Source organism: Oncorhynchus gorbuscha, linkage group LG19, assembly GCF_021184085.1.
Source record: "Oncorhynchus gorbuscha isolate QuinsamMale2020 ecotype Even-year linkage group LG19, OgorEven_v1.0, whole genome shotgun sequence".
Lineage (NCBI taxonomy): Eukaryota > Metazoa > Chordata > Actinopteri > Salmoniformes > Salmonidae > Oncorhynchus > Oncorhynchus gorbuscha.
In genome coordinates, this window is record NC_060191.1 from 75,585,078 (window position 1) to 75,600,944 (window position 15,867).

General features: G+C 54.6%; 1 protein-coding gene across 1 annotated transcript in view; it reads left to right on the forward strand.

Annotated features, from left to right (window-relative positions):
* Positions 1-13,950, forward strand: part of rasgrp4 (RAS guanyl releasing protein 4) — a 64,688-nt gene extending 50,738 nt beyond the window's left edge. Inside the window, exons 13-18 of the mRNA XM_046316543.1 lie at positions 2,590-2,699; positions 3,373-3,523; positions 4,908-4,944; positions 5,431-5,580; positions 7,460-7,671; positions 13,694-13,950. Of these exons, the coding sequence (XP_046172499.1) occupies positions 2,590-2,699; positions 3,373-3,523; positions 4,908-4,944; positions 5,431-5,580; positions 7,460-7,671; positions 13,694-13,807 (774 nt within the window). The 3' untranslated portion in view covers positions 13,808-13,950. The remainder of the gene's footprint in view (positions 1-2,589; positions 2,700-3,372; positions 3,524-4,907; positions 4,945-5,430; positions 5,581-7,459; positions 7,672-13,693) is intronic.
* Positions 13,951-15,867: the final 1,917 nt, after the last annotated feature.

Here is a 15,867-nt window from a genome sequence, read left to right on the forward strand (position 1 = left end):
TCACAATACCCCATAATGAAATCACAATACCCCATAATGAAATCACAAAACCCCATAATGACATCACGAAACCCCATAATGACATCACAATACCCCATAATGACATACCACATAATGACATCACAATACCCCATAATGACATCACAATACCCCATAATGACATCACAATACCCCATAATGACAGCACAATACCCCATAATGACAGCACAATACCCCATAATGACATACCACATAATGACATCACAATACCCCATAATGACATACCCCATAATGACATCACAATACCCCATAATGACATCACAATACCCCATAATGAAAAAGCTAAACCAGATTTTTAGACTTTTTAGAATATGTATTAAAAATAAAACTGAAATAACTTATTTACATAAATATTCAGACCCTTTGCTATGAGACTCTAAATTGAGCTCAGCTGCATCCTGTTTCCATTGATCATCCTTGAGATGTTTCCACAACTTGATTGGTAAATTCAATTGATTGAACATGATTTGGAAAGGCACACACCTGTCTATATAAGGTCTCGCAGTTGACAGTGCATGTCAGAGCAAAAACCAAGCCATGAGGTCGTAGAGCCCCGAGACAGAATTGTGTTGAGCCACAGATCTGGGGAAGAGTACCAAAACATTTCTGCAACATTGAAGGTCTCCAAGAACACAGTGGCCTCCATAATTCTGAAATGGAAGTCGTTTGGAACCACCAAGACTCTTCCTAGAGCTGGTTGCCGAGCCAAACTGAGCAATCGGAGGGGAAGGGCCTTGGTCAGGGAGGTGACCAAGAACACTCTATTATGGTGATGGTCACTCTGACAGAGCTCCAGAGTTCCTATGTGGAGATGGGAGAACCTTCCAGAAGGACAACCATCTCTGCAGCACTCCACCAATCAGGCCTTTATGGTAGAGTGGCCAGACAGAAGCCATTCCTCAGTAAAAGGCACATGACAGCCCGCTTGAAGTTTGCCAAAAGGCACTTAAAGGACTCTCAGACCAAAAGAAACAAGAGTCTCTGGTCTGATAAAACCAAGATTGAACTCTTTGGCCTGAATGCCGAGCGTCACATCTGGAGGAAACCTGGCACCATCCCTACGGTGAAGCATGGTGGTGGCACCATCCCTACGGTGAAGCATGGTGGTGGCACCATCCCTACGGTGAAGCATGGTGGTGGCACCATCCCTACGGTGAAGCATGGTGGTGGCAGCATCATGCTGTGGGGATGCTTTTCAGCAGCAGGGACTGGGAGACTAGTCAGGATCGAGGGAAAGATGAACGGAGCAAAGTACAGAGAGATCCTTGATGGAAATCTGCTCCAGAGCGCTCAGGACCTCAGACTGGGGCGAAGGTTCACCTTCCATCAGGACAATGACCCTAAGCACACAGCCAAGACAACTCAGGAGTGGTTTCAGGACAATAGCGTTTCAATCGGTGACGTCACTTGCTCTGAGACCTTGAAGTAGTGGTTCCCCTTGCTCTTTGTCGATGTGTGCTGAGGGTCCCTGGTTTGAGCCCAGGTAGGGACGAGGAGAAGGACGGAAGCTTTACAGTTACACAGAGAAGAATGGGAGAAACTCCCCAAATTCAGGTGTGCCAAGCTTGGATCCGTAATCCGTATTGACCCTGTTCTGGGTCCGTAATCCGTATTGACCCTGTTCTGGGTCCGTAATCCGTATTGACCGCGTTCTGGGTCCGTAATCCGTATTGACCCTGTTCTGGGTCCGTAATCCGTATTGACCCTGTTCTGGGTCCGTAATCCGTATTGACCCTGTTCTGGGTCCGTAATCCGTATTGACCCTGTTCTGGGTCCGTAATCCGTATTGACCCTGTTCTGGGTCCGTAATCCGTATTGACCCTGTTCTGGGTCCGTAATCCGTATTGACCCTGTTCTGGGTCCGTAATCCGTATTGACCCTGTTCTGGGTCCGTAATCCGTATTGACCCTGTTCTGGGTCCGTAATCCGTATTGACCCTGTCCGTCTGGGTCTGGGTCCGTAATCCGTATTGACCCTGTTCTGGGTCCGTAATCCGTATTGACCCTGTTCTGGGTCCGTAATCCGTATTGACCCTGTTCTGGGTCCGTAATCCGTATTGACCCTGTTCTGGGTCCGTAATCCGTATTGACCCTGTTCTGGGTCCGTAATCCGTATTGACCCTGTTCTGGGTCCGTAATCCGTATTGACCCTGTTCTGGGTCCGTAATCCGTATTGACCCTGTTCTGGGTCTGGATCCAGCCCGCAGTACGTTTATTGAGTTTAACTGTTCTAATGCTGATACAAAAAAAAATAGCAACAGAGAAATATACAATACGGCGAACTTAGCAAACGTGGCATTTGTGGTAAGTGCATGGAGGCCGCCATCTTAACTGAACTTTCGCTCTTTGAAGAAGACAATGCTCTGATCGTTGACTGATCGCTCCCAAAAACCCATAGAAATCCCCACCTAATTTACTACTTTAAAATGGTGGAAGCCCTCTATGGCAACGTCCATGCAAAAAACATGTTATTTCCAAGTAGAGATCTCTATACATCTCTATGGTCGTACGTACCACAGAATGAACATAACGTCTGTGCTGACCTCTGCAGTCCATCATGAAGAACTACGACCTGAACCAGGATGGGTACATCTCTCTGGAGGACTTTAAGAAGATAGCAGCTAACTTCCCCTTCTCCTTCTGCAACAATGATAGTGACAGGTGAGAGAGAGAATGAGAGAGAGTGAGAGAGAGAATGAGAGAGAGTGAGAGAGATCCTGTGCCACAGATGGATGTGTGAACTCTCATCTTAAGAACATTCTGTCTCTAGATTTAACAATCTGTCACTCTCTTTCTCCTCCCATCCCTCCCTCTCTCTCTCTCCTCCCTTATCCTCCCCATCCCTCCCTCTCTCCTCCCATCCCCTCCCTTCCTCCCTCTCTCCTCCCATCCCTCCCTCCCCTCCTCCCATCCTCCCTCTCTCCTCCTATCCCTTCCCTCTCTCTCTCTCTCCTCCCATTCCTCCCTCTCTTGTCCCATCCCTCCCTCTCTCCTCCCATCCCTCCCTCCCTCCTCCCATCCCTCCCTCTCTCCCCCATCCCTCCCTCTCTCCTCCCATCCCTCCCTCTCTCCTCCCATCCCTCTCTCTCTCCTCCCATCCCATCCCTCTCTCCTCTCCCTCTCTCCTCCCATCCCTCCCTCTCTCTCCTCCCATCCCTCCCTCCCTCCTCCCATCCCATCCCTCTCTCCTCTCCCTCCTTCCTCCCATCCCATCCCTCTCTCCTCTCCCTCCTTCCTCCCATCCCTCTCTCCTCTCCCTCTCTCTCTCCTCCCATCCCATCCCTCTCTCTCTCCTCCCATCCCATCCCTCTCTCTCTCCTCCCATCCCTTCCAGAGAGGGGGAGATCAGTCATCAGCAGATCAACTCCTACTTCATGAGGGGGATGTCCGTATGTGCCAAACTAGGATACAACTTCAAGAACGTTCACAACTTCCACGAGACCACGTACAAGCGACCCACCTTCTGTGACACTTGTGGAGGCTTTGTGGGTATTGCATTGAGCTGGATGTTGTTAAAACTGTGATTTGGCTGAGATTCACAAACCATCTAATCCATGCTCTGTTGTGTCCTCTCTGTCGTGTCCTCCTCTGTCGTGTCCTCTCTGTCGTGTCCTCTCTGTCGTGTCCTCTCTGTCGTGTCCTCTCTGTCGTGTCCTCCTCTGTCGTGTCCTCCTCTGTCGTGTCCTCTCTGTCGTGTCCTCCTCTGTCGTGTCCTCTCTGTCGTGTCCTCTCTGTCGTGTCCTCCTCTGTCGTGTCCTCCTCTGTCGTGTCCTCCTCTGTCGTGTCCTCCTCTGTCGTGTCCTCCTCTGTCGTGTCCTCCTTGTTGTGTCCTCTCTGCTGTGTCCTCTCTGCTGTGTCCTCTCTGTCGTGTCCTCTCTGCTGTGTCCTCTCTGTCGTGTCCTCTCTGCCGTGTCCTCTCTGTCGTGTCCTCTCTGTCGTGTCCTCCTCTGTCGTGTCCTCTCTGTCGTGTCCTCTCTGTCGTGTCCTCCTCTGTCGTGTCCTCCTCTGTCGTGTCCTCCTCTGTCGTGTCCTCTCTGTCGTGTCCTCCTCTGTCGTGTCCTCTCTGTCGTGTCCTCTCTGTCGTGTCCTCTCTGTCGTGTCCTCCTCTGTCGTGTCCTCCTCTGTCGTGTCCTCTCTGTCGTGTCCTCTCTGTCGTGTCCTCCTCTGTCGTGTCCTCTCTGTCGTGTCCTCTCTGTCGTGTCCTCCTCTGTCGTGTCCTCCTCTGTCGTGTCCTCCTCTGTCGTGTCCTCCTCTGTCGTGTCCTCCTTGTTGTGTCCTCTCTGCTGTGTCCTCTCTGCTGTGTCCTCTCTGTCGTGTCCTCTCTGTCGTGTCCTCTCTGCCGTGTCCTCTCTGTCGTGTCCTCTCTGTCGTGTCCTCTCTGTCGTGTCCTCTCTGCCGTGTCCTCTCTGTCGTGTCCTCTCTGTCGTGTCCTCTCTGCCGTGTCCTCTCTGTCGTGTCCTCTCTGTCGTGTCCTCTCTGTCGTGTCCTCTCTGTCGTGTCCTCTCTGCTGTGTCCTCTCTGTCGTGTCCTCTCTGTCGTGTCCTCTCTGCTGTGTCCTCTCTGTCGTGTCCTCCTCTGTCGTGTCCTCCTCTGTCGTGTCCTCCTCTGTCGTGTCCTCTCTGTCGTGTCCTCTCTGTCGTGTCCTCCTCTGTCGTGTCCTCCTCTGTCGTGTCCTCCTCTGTCGTGTCCTCTCTGTCGTGTCCTCCTCTGTCGTGTCCTCTCTGTCGTGTCCTCCTGTCGTGTCCTCTCTGCTGTGTCCTCTCTGTCGTGTCCTCTCTGTCGTGTCCTCTCTGCTGTGTCCTCTCTGCTGTGTCCTCTCTGTTGTGTCCTCTCTGCTGTGTCCTCTCTGCTGTGTCCTCTCTGTTGTAGCTGTGGGGAGTTATCAAGCAGGGCTTCCACTGTCGAGGTAAGATATCTCATCCAAGCTTCGTACAACAGCATCACTCACAATATGATGTAACTGTACCTTAGAACAATGGTTCCCAAACAAATGGATCGGGGGCGAGGGGGAAAGGGGGGGAGGGGGCAAGGGGGGCGAGGGGGCAAGGGGGGCGAGGGGGTTCCTTTCTTTTTTAAAGGAACTCAGGCTGGCTTTAAACTTACTCTTGAAAGTTGTAATAGTAGAAGGTACCATTTCTAAATATGGGTAGTGTATCATTAGTTCCTCTTGTTGTGTTAGTCTTTACAAACCTCAGAGAGATATTTATAACATGAAATGTCCAGGTCAACCAGCCCATGTCAACTGAAGGTTTTTTTTGTAGCACAAAGATATTGTAGTAATGTTTGATTTACACTTAAATATCACATGAATACACATTAGACATGGCAAAATGCCTTTTACTTTCTCTCTCTCTCTTTCTCTCTTTCTCTCTCCTCCCTCCCTCCCCATCAGACTGTGGGGTAAACTGTCACAGACACTGCCAGGACCTGTGTGGGATGCAGTGTGTGAAGAGAGACAGGGTGTATGCTGGGTCATGTCCCTCCACCCCTGCCTCAGCCCTCACTCCTGTCCCAGACCTCCTGACCAAGGCAAACAGCTGGAGTAAGGCACACACTATCACATCACCCTACTGCTAGTGACTGGCTCTATCACATCACCCTACTGCTAGTGACTGGCTCTATCACATCACCCTACTGCTAGTGACTGGCTCTATCACATCACCCTACTGCTAGTGACTGGCTCTATCACATCACCCTACTGCTAGTGACTGGCTCTATCACATCACCCTACTGCTAGTGACTGGCTCTATCACATCACCCTACTGCTAGTGACTGGCTCTATCACATCACCCTACTGCTAGTGACTGGCTCTATCACATCACCCTACTGCTAGTGACTGGCTCTATCACATCACCCTACTGCTAGTGACTGGCTCTATCACATCACCCTACTGCTAGTGACTGGCTCTATCACATCACCCTACTGCTAGTGACTGGCTCTATCACATCACCCTACTGCTAGTGACTGGCTCTATCACACCACCCTACTGCTAGTGACTGGCTCTATCACATCACCCTACTGCTAGTGACTGGCTCTATCACATCACCCTACTGCTAGTGACTGGCTCTATCACATCACCCTACTGCTAGTGACTGTCACATCACCCTACTGCTACAGTGGCTGTCACTAACACATCAACCTACAGTGACTGTGACATCAACCTACAGTGACTGTCACATCAACCTACTGCTACAGTGACTGTCACGATCACATCAACCTACTGCTACAGTGACTGTCACGATCACATCAAGCTACTGCTACAGTGACTGTCACTATCACATCAACCTACTGCTACAGTGACTGTCACGATCACATCAACCTACTGCTACAGTGACTGTCACTATCACATCAACCTACTGCTACAGTGACTGTCACTATCACATCAACCTACATACTGCTACAGTGACTGTCACATCAACCTACTGCTACAGTGACTGTCACAATCACATTAACCTAGTGCTACAGTGACTGTCACTATCACATTAACCTATTGCTACAGTGACTGTCACATCAACCTACTGCTACAGTGACTGTCACTATCACATCAACCTACTGCTAGTGACTGTCACTATCACGTCAACCTACTGCTACAGTGACTGTCACTATCACATTAACCTACTGCTACAGTGACTGTCACTATCACATTAACCTACTGCTACAGTGACTGTCACTATCACATTAACCTATTGCTACAGTGACTGTCACATCAACCTACTGCTACAGTGACTGTCACTATCACATCAACCTACTGCTAGTGACTGTCACTATCACGTCAACCTACTGCTACAGTGACTGTCACTATCACATTAACCTACTGCTACAGTGACTGTCACTATCACATTAACCTACTGCTACAGTGACTGTCACATTAACCTACTGCTACAGTGACTGTCACTAACACATCAACCTACTGCTACAGTGACTGTCACATTAACCTACTGCTACAGTGACTGTCACAATCACATTAACCTAGTGCTACAGTGACTGTCACTATCACATTAACCTATTGCTACAGTGACTGTCACATCAACCTACTGCTACAGTGACTGTCACTATCACATCAACCTACTGCTAGTGACTGTCACTATCACATCAACCTACTGCTACAGTGACTGTCACTATCACATTAACCTACTGCTACAGTGACTGTCACTATCACATTAACCTACTGCTACAGTGACTGTCACATTAACCTACTGCTACAGTGACTGTCACTAACACATCAACCTACTGCTACAGTGACTGTCACATTAACCTACTGCTACAGTGACTGTCACATTAACCTACTGCTACAGTGACTGTCACATTAACCTACTGCTACAGTGACTGTCACATTAACCTACTGCTGCAGTGACTGACTGGTTGATTGTTATATTCCCTATAATAATAATAATGAGGTACTGTTGTGTTTATCCAAACAGGTTCGTCAGAAGACAACACCTTTGTTTTCCCCGGGGGTAACAGTAATTGGGGTAACAACCGTAATAGGAGGGACTTGGACCGGTCCACTCTGGGTAACAGGGGTGACTCTGCGCTCTCAGACCGGTCCACCCAGACAGACCCGGGGTTGTGGATGCCTGTGAGTGTGGACAAGAAGGGAAACCAGCAAGTTCTCCCTATAGAGAGAGACAGGGTAAGACCTGTAGGCAACACCACATCAGACACAGAACTATTTCACATGACCCTGTCTGTCTGAAACAGCCTGACCCTGTCTGTCTGAAACAGCCTGACCCTGTCTGCCTGAAACAGCCTGACCCTGTCTGCCTGAAACAGCCTGACCCTGTCTGCCTGAAACAGCCTGACCCTGTCTGCCTGACCCTGTCTGCCTGAAACAGCCTGACCCTGTCTGACCCTGTCTGCCTGACCCTGTCTGCCTGAAACAGCCTGACCCTGTCTGCCTGACCCTGTCTGCCTGACCCTGTCTGTCTGAAACAGCCTGACCCTGTCTGTCTGAAACAGTCTGACCCTGTCTGCCTGACCCTGTCTGCCTGAAACAGCCTGACCCTCTCTGTCTGAAACAGCCTGACCCTGTCTGTCTGAAACAGCCTGACCCTGTCTGTCTGAAACAGCCTGACCCTGTCTGTCTGAAACAGCCTGACCCTGTCTGTCTGAAACAGCCTGACCCTGTCTGTCTGAAACAGCCTGACCCTGTCTGTCTGAAACAGCCTAACCCTGTCTGCCTGAACCTGTCTGTCTGAAACAGCCTAACCCTGTCTGCCTGAACCTGTCTGTCTGAAACAGCCTAACCCTGTCTGTCTGAAACAGCCTAACCCTGTCTGTCTGAAACAGCCTGACCCTGTCTGTCTGAAACAGCCTGACCCTGTCTGTCTGAAACAGCCTGACCCTGTCTGTCTGAAACAGCCTGACCCTGTCTGTCTGAAACAGCCTGACCCTGTCTGTCTGAAACAGCCTGACCCTGTCTGTCTGAAACAGCCTGACCCTGTCTGCCTGAAACAGCCTTGTGTTGTGACTCTCCACCCTCCCTCCCTCCCCCCAGGTCTGTGTTGTGACTCTCCACCCTCCCTCCCTCCCCCCAGGTCTGTGTTGTGACTCTCCACCCCCCCAGGTCTGTGTTGTGACTCCCCACCCTCCCTCCCCCGCAGGTCTGTGTTGTGACTCTCCACCCTCCCTCCCTCCCCCCAGGTCTGTGTTGTGACTCTCCACCCTCCCTCCCTCCCCCAGGTCTGTGTTGTGACTCTCCACCCTCCCTCCCTCCCTCCCCCAGGTCTGTGTTGTGACTCTCCACCCTCCCTCCCTCCCCCAGGTCTGTGTTGTGACTCTCCACCCTCCCTCCCTCCCCCAGGTCTGTGTTGTGACTCCCCACCCTCCCTCCCCCGCAGGTCTGTGTTGTGACTCTCCACCCTCCCTCCCTCCCCCAGGTCTGTGTTGTGACTCTCCACCCTCCCTCCCCCCGCAGGTCTGTGTTGTGACTCTCCACCCCCCCCCAGGGCTGTGTTGTGACTCTCCACCCTCCCTCCCTCCCCCAGGTCTGTGTTGTGACTCCCCACCCTCCCTCCCTCCCCCAGGTCTGTGTTGTGACTCCCCACCCTCCCTCCCCCCGCAGGTCTGTGTTGTGACTCTCCACCCTCCCTCCCTCTCCCCAGGTCTGTGTTGTGACTCTCCACCCCCCCTCCCCCCAGGGCTGTGTTGTGACTCCCCCCACCCTCCCTCCCCCCCCGCAGGTCTGTGTTGTGACTCTCCACCCTCCCTCCCCCCGCAGGTCTGTGTTGTGACTCTCCACCCTCCCTCCCCCTCCCCCAGGTCTGTGTTGTGACTCTCCACCCTCCCTCCCCCCAGGTCTGTGTTGTGACTCCCCACCCTCCCCCCAGGTCTGTGTTGTGACTCTCCACCCTCCCTCTCTCCCCCCAGGGCTGTGTTGTGACTCTCCACCCTCCCCCAGGGCTGTGTTGTGACTCCCCACCCTCCCTCCCCCCGCAGGTCTGTGTTGTGACTCTCCACCCTCCCTCCCTCCCCCAGGTCTGTTGTGACTCTCCACCCTCCCTCCCTCCCCCAGGTCTGTGTTGTGACTCCCCACCCTCCCTCCCCCAGGGCTGTGTTATGACTCCCCACCCCACCCTCCCTCCCCCAGGTCTGTGTTGTGACTCCCCACCCTCCCTCCCTCCCCCGCAGGTCTGTGTTGTGACTCTCCACCCTCCCTCTCTCCCCCCAGGGCTGTGTTGTGACTCTCCACCCTCCCTCCCTCCCCCAGGGCTGTGTTGTGACTCCCCACCCTCCCTCCCCCGCAGGTCTGTGTTGTGCTCTCCACCCTCCCTCCCTCCCCCAGGTCTGTGTTGTGACTCTCCACCCTCCCTCCCTCCCCCAGGTCTGTGTTGTGACTCTCCACCCTCCCTCCCTCCCCCCAGGTCTGTGTTGTGACTCTCCACCCTCCCTCCCTCCCCCAGGTCTGTGTTGTGACTCTCCACCCTCCCACCCCCCCAGGTCTGTGTTGACTCCCCACCCTCCCTCTCCCTGCATGTCTGTGTTGTGACTCTCCACCCTCCCTCCCTCCCCCCAGGTCTGTGTTGTGACTCCCCACCCTCCCTCCCCCCCCAGGTCTGTGTTGTGACTCTCCACCCTCCCTCCCTCCCCCAGGTCTGTGTTGTGACTCCCCACCCTCCCTCCCCCAGGGCTGTGTTGTGACTCCCTCCACCCCCCCTCCCTCCCTCCCCCCAGGGCTGTGTTGTGACTCCCCACCTCCACTGTGTTGTGACTCTCCACCCTCCCTCCACTCCCCCAGGTCTGTGTTGTGACTCCCCACCCTCCCTCCCCCCGCAGGTCTGTGTTGTGACTCTCCACCCTCCCTCCCTCCCCCCAGGGCTGTGTTGTGACTCTCCACCCTCCCTCCCTCCCCCAGGGCTATGTTGTGACTCCCCACCCTCCCTCCCCCGCAGGTCTGTGTTGTGACTCTCCACCCTCCCTCCCTCCCCCAGGTCTGTGTTGTGACTCTCCACCCTCCCTCCCCCGCAGGTCTGTGTTGTGACTCTCCACCCTCCCTCCCTCCCCCAGGGCTGTGTTGTGACTCCCCACCCTCCCTCCCCCCCCAGGTCTGTGTTGTGACTCTCCACCCTCCCTCCCTCCCCCAGGGCTGTGTTGTGACTCTCCACCCTCCCTCCCTCCCCCAGGGCTATGTTGTGACTCCCCACCCTCCCTCCCCCGCAGGTCTGTGTTGTGACTCTCCACCCTCCCTCCCTCCCCCAGGTCTGTGTTGTGACTCTCCACCCTCCCTCCCCCAGGTCTGTGTTGTGACTCTCCACCCTCCCACCCCCCCCCAGGTCTGTGTTGTGACTCCCCACCCTCCCTCTCCCTGCAGGTCTGTGTTGTGACTCTCCACCCTCCCTCCCTCCCACCAGGTCTGTGTTGTGACTCTCCACCCTCCCTCCCCCGCAGGTCTGTGTTGTGACTCTCCACCCCCCGCAGGGCTGTGTTGTGACTCTCCACCCCCCCCCCCCCCAGGTCTGTGTTGTGACTCCCCACCCTCCCTCCCCCGCAGGTCTGTGTTGTGACTCTCCACCCTCCCTCCCCCAGGTCTGTGTTGTGACTCTCCACCCTCCCTCCCTCCCCCAGGTCTGTGTTGTGACTCTCCACCCTCCCTCCCTCCCCCAGGTCTGTGTTGTGACTCTCCACCCTCCCTCCCTCCCCCAGGTCTGTGTTGTGACTCCCCACCCTCCCTCCCCCGCAGGTCTGTGTTGTGACTCTCCACCCTCCCTCCCTCCCCCAGGTCTGTGTTGTGACTCTCCACCCTCCCTCCCCCAGGTCTGTGTTGTGACTCTCCACCCCCCCAGGGCTGTGTTGTGACTCTCCACCCTCCCTCCCCCAGGTCTGAGTTGTGACTCCCCACCCTCCCTCCCTCCCCCAGGTCTGTGTTGTGACTCCCCACCCTCCCTCCCCCGCAGGTCTGTGTTGTGACTCTCCACCCTCCCTCCCTCCCCCCAGGTCTGTGTTGTGACTCCCCACCCTCCCTCCCTCCCCCAGGTCTGTGTTGTGACTCCCTACCCTCCCTCCCCCGCAGGTCTGTGTTGTGACTCTCCACCCTCCCTCCCTCTCCCCAGGTCTGTGTTGTGACTCTCCACCCCCCTCCCCCCAGGGCTGTGTTGTGACTCCCCCACCCTCCCTCCCCCGCAGGTCTGTGTTGTGACTCTCCACCCTCCCTCCCCCCGCAGGTCTGTGTTGTGACTCTCCACCCTCCCTCCCTCCCCCAGGTCTGTGTTGTGACTCTCCACCCTCCCTCCCCCGCAGGTCTGTGTTGTGACTCTCCACCCTCCCTCCCTCCCCCAGGTCTGTGTTGTGACTCCCCACCCTCCCCCCAGGGCTGTGTTGTGACTCTCCACCCTCCCTCCCCCAGGGCTGTGTTGTGACTCCCCACCCTCCCTCCCCCGCAGGTCTGTGTTGTGACTCTCCACCCTCCCTCCCTCCCCCAGGTCTGTTGTGACTCTCCACCCTCCCTCCCTCCCCCAGGTCTGTGTTGTGACTCCCCACCCTCCCTCCCCACAGGGCTGTGTTATGACTCCCCACCCCACCCTCCCTCCCCCAGGGCTTTGTTGTCTCCCCCAGGTCTGTGTTGTGACTCCCCACCCTCCCTCCCTCCCCCGCAGGTCTGTGTTGTGACTCTCCACCCTCCCTCCCTCCCCCAGGTCTGTGTTGTGACTCTCCACCCTCCCTCCCTCCCCCAGGTCTGTGTTGTGACTCTCCACCCTCCCTCCCTCCCCCAGGTCTGTGTTGTGACTCCCCACCCCACCCTCCCTCCCCCAGGGCTTTGTTGTCTCCCCCCAGGTCTGTGTTGTGACTCCCCACCCTCCCTCCCTCCCCCCGCAGGTCTGTGTTGTGCCTCTCCACCCTCCCTCTCTCCCCCCACGGCTGTGTTGTGACTCCCCACCCTCCCTCCCCCGCAGGTCTGTTGTGACTCTCCACCCTCCCTCCCTCCCCCAGGTCTGTGTTGTGACTCTCCACCCTCCCTCCCTCCCCCAGGTGTGTGTTGTGACTCTCCACCCTCCCTCCATCCCCCCAGGTCTGTGTTGTGACTCTCCACCCTCCCTCCCTCCCCCAGGTCTGTGTTGTGACTCTCCACCCTCCCTCCCTCCCCCAGGTGTGTGTTGTGACTCTCCACCCTCCCTCCGTCCCCCAGGTCTGTGTTGTGACTCTCCACCCTCCCTCCCTCCCCCAGGTCTGTGTTGTGACTCTCCACCCTCCCTCTCTCCCCCAGGGCTGTGTTGTGACTCTCCACCCTCCCTCCCTCCCCCAGGTCTGTGTTGTGACTCTCCACCCTCCCTCTCTCCCCCAGGGCTGTGTTGTGACTCCCCACCCTCCCTCCCCCCGCAGGTCTGTGTTGTGACTCTCCACCCTCCCTCCCTCCCCCCAGGTCTGTGTTGTGACTCTCCACCCTCCCTCCCTCCCCCAGGTCTGTGTTGTGACTCTCCACCCTCCCTCCCTCCCCCAGGTCTGTGTTGTGACTCCCCACCCCACCCTCCCTCCCCCAGGGCTTTGTTGTCTCCCCCAGGTCTGTGTTGTGACTCCCCACCCTCCCTCCCTCCCCCGCAGGTCTGTGTTGTGCCTCTCCACCCTCCCTCTCTCCCCCACGGCTGTGTTGTGACTCCCCACCCTCCCTCCCCCGCAGGTCTGTTGTGACTCTCCACCCTCCCTCCCTCCCCCCAGGTCTGTGTTGTGACTCTCCACCCTCCCTCCCTCCCCCAGGTGTGTGTTGTGACTCTCCACCCTCCCTCCATCCCCCAGGTCTGTGTTGTGACTCTCCACCCTCCCTCCCTCCCCCAGGTCTGTGTTGTGACTCTCCACCCTCCCTCCCTCCCCCAGGTGTGTGTTGTGACTCTCCACCCTCCCTCCGTCCCCCAGGTCTGTGTTGTGACTCTCCACCCTCCCTCCCTCCCCCAGGTCTGTGTTGTGACTCTCCACCCTCCCTCTCTCCCCCAGGGCTGTGTTGTGACTCTCCACCCTCCCTCCCTCCCCCAGGTCTGTGTTGTGACTCTCCACCCTCCCTCTCTCCCCCAGGGCTGTGTTGTGACTCCCCACCCTCCCTCCCCCGCAGGTCTGTGTTGTGACTCTCCACCCTCCCTCCCTCCCCCAGGTCTGTGTTGTGACTCTCCACCCACCCTCTCTCCCCCAGGTCTGTGTTGTGACTCTCCACCCTCCCTCTCTCCCCCCAGGGCTGTGTTGTGAAGCCCCAGAGATTCCTTGGCTCCTCCATGCCCGCCTCCTTCCTGCAGGAGAAGATGGAGGAGCTCAACTTGATCAGAGATAAGAGCCGAGAACCCGACTGAGCTGGGACACTGGATACCCAAGGACAGACACACACACACACGAACGGACGGACAGACACACACACACACACGAACGGACACACACAGACAAACGGACGGACAGACACACACACACACGAACGGACGGACACACACACGAACGGACGGACAGACACACACACACACACGAACGGACACACACAGACGAACGGACGGACAGACACACACACACACACACACGAACGGACACACACAGACAAACGGACGGACAGACACACACACACACGAACGGACACACACAGACAAACGGACGGACAGACACACACACACACAACGGACGGACACACGGACGGACAGACCCACACACACACGGACGGACAGACCCACACACACACGAACGGACAGACCCACACACACACACGAACGGACACACACAGACGCACACGAACAGACAGAAAGACACACACACAGACGAACGGACGGACACACACACACAGAGACGCACACACACGGACGGACAGACACACACACACGAACGGACACACACAGACGTACACGAACAGACAGAAAGACACACACACACAAACACACACGAACGGACACACACACACAAATACACACGGACGGACGGACAGACACACACAAACACATACACACCCAGACATCAAATAAACTGGGTTTGTGTGGGCTGTGTTTGAACCAATGGGTTTGTTTCTCAATATGCATCCTACCGTGCTCCACACTCATGCTCCAAGTGAATTCTCCTCAGGACGTTCTCCCGAGTGCTTTCTCTTCAGGACGTTCTCCCGAGTGAATTCTCTTCAGGACGTTCTCCCGAGTGCTTTCTCTTCAGGACGTTCTCCCGAGTGAATTCTCTTCAGGACGTTCTCCCGAGTGAATTCTCTTCAGGACGTTCTCCCGAGTGAATTCTCTTCAGGACGTTCTCCCGAGTGAATTCTCTTCAGGACGTTCTCCCGAGTGAATTCTCTTCAGGACGTTCTCCCGAGTGAATTCTCTTCAGGACGTTCTCCCGAGTGAATTCTCTTCAGGACGTTCTTTTGAGGTTGAGAGTGTGGAGAACACATAATACTTTCCATTTGAGATGCACTTCCCCCTACTGTATTACCTCACACTGCACCTCCCCATTCACCGACCCTCCTTCCAGCCAGGACAATGACGACAACAGACGAAGATATACACAAAGCTAACTTTTTACTTCATAATTATCAGCTAGATATATGTGAATAGTTGTAATCTAGCTAGCCAGGAAAAAATGAACAGAAACTAATGTCATGCCAAGGTACAGTCGATGTCAATTCTTTGTGGGTAGCGAGCTAACATTCCCCCCCCGTGGCTAGCCAGTTAGCCCTATTGATTTACTATGGACTTAACCCATTCCTTCTTCTAGCCAGGACAATGGCAATAGAGAAACGAAAAACAATATATACACGAAGCAAATGTTTTACTTCATAACTCTGAGCTAGCTGCATTGCTTGCTGTTTGGGGGTTTTTAGGCTGGGTTTCTGTACAGAACTTTGTGACATCAGCTGATGTAAGAATGGCTTTATCAATACGTTTAATTGATTGATTGCTATATGTTTACCGTAATAATGTAGCTAACCAGATAGAATAACAGGCAACAAAAAAAAACGACATAAACCAATGTTATCCAAGGTAGATATCAATTCTTCGTGGGCAGCAAGCTAACAATTATTTGTGGCTCTCTGGCTAGCTAACAGTAGTAGTTAGCCAGTTAGCTCTATTGACTTTACAATGTGCTTACGACCTACGCACACTACAGTGGGTCCTGTAGGAAGGTAAACCATGCCAAAACGGGCTGTATTTATTAACGTAGCAAGATAAAATACTGTAGTCAGGCAAACGTATATGACTAGCTAACATTTAGATTCCCAAGTCGCATCGTATTTTCGCTTCAGCTCAAGTAATGGCCGCCATTGATTTTAATCAAATTTGTGTCATTTTGTTTGTTGTCATATTTCTTTGCATACTTTCTGTTGAAGCTTACATCGATGCTTCAACATATGTGCGCATGGAACACGCATTCGAAAAGTACCCTCAAT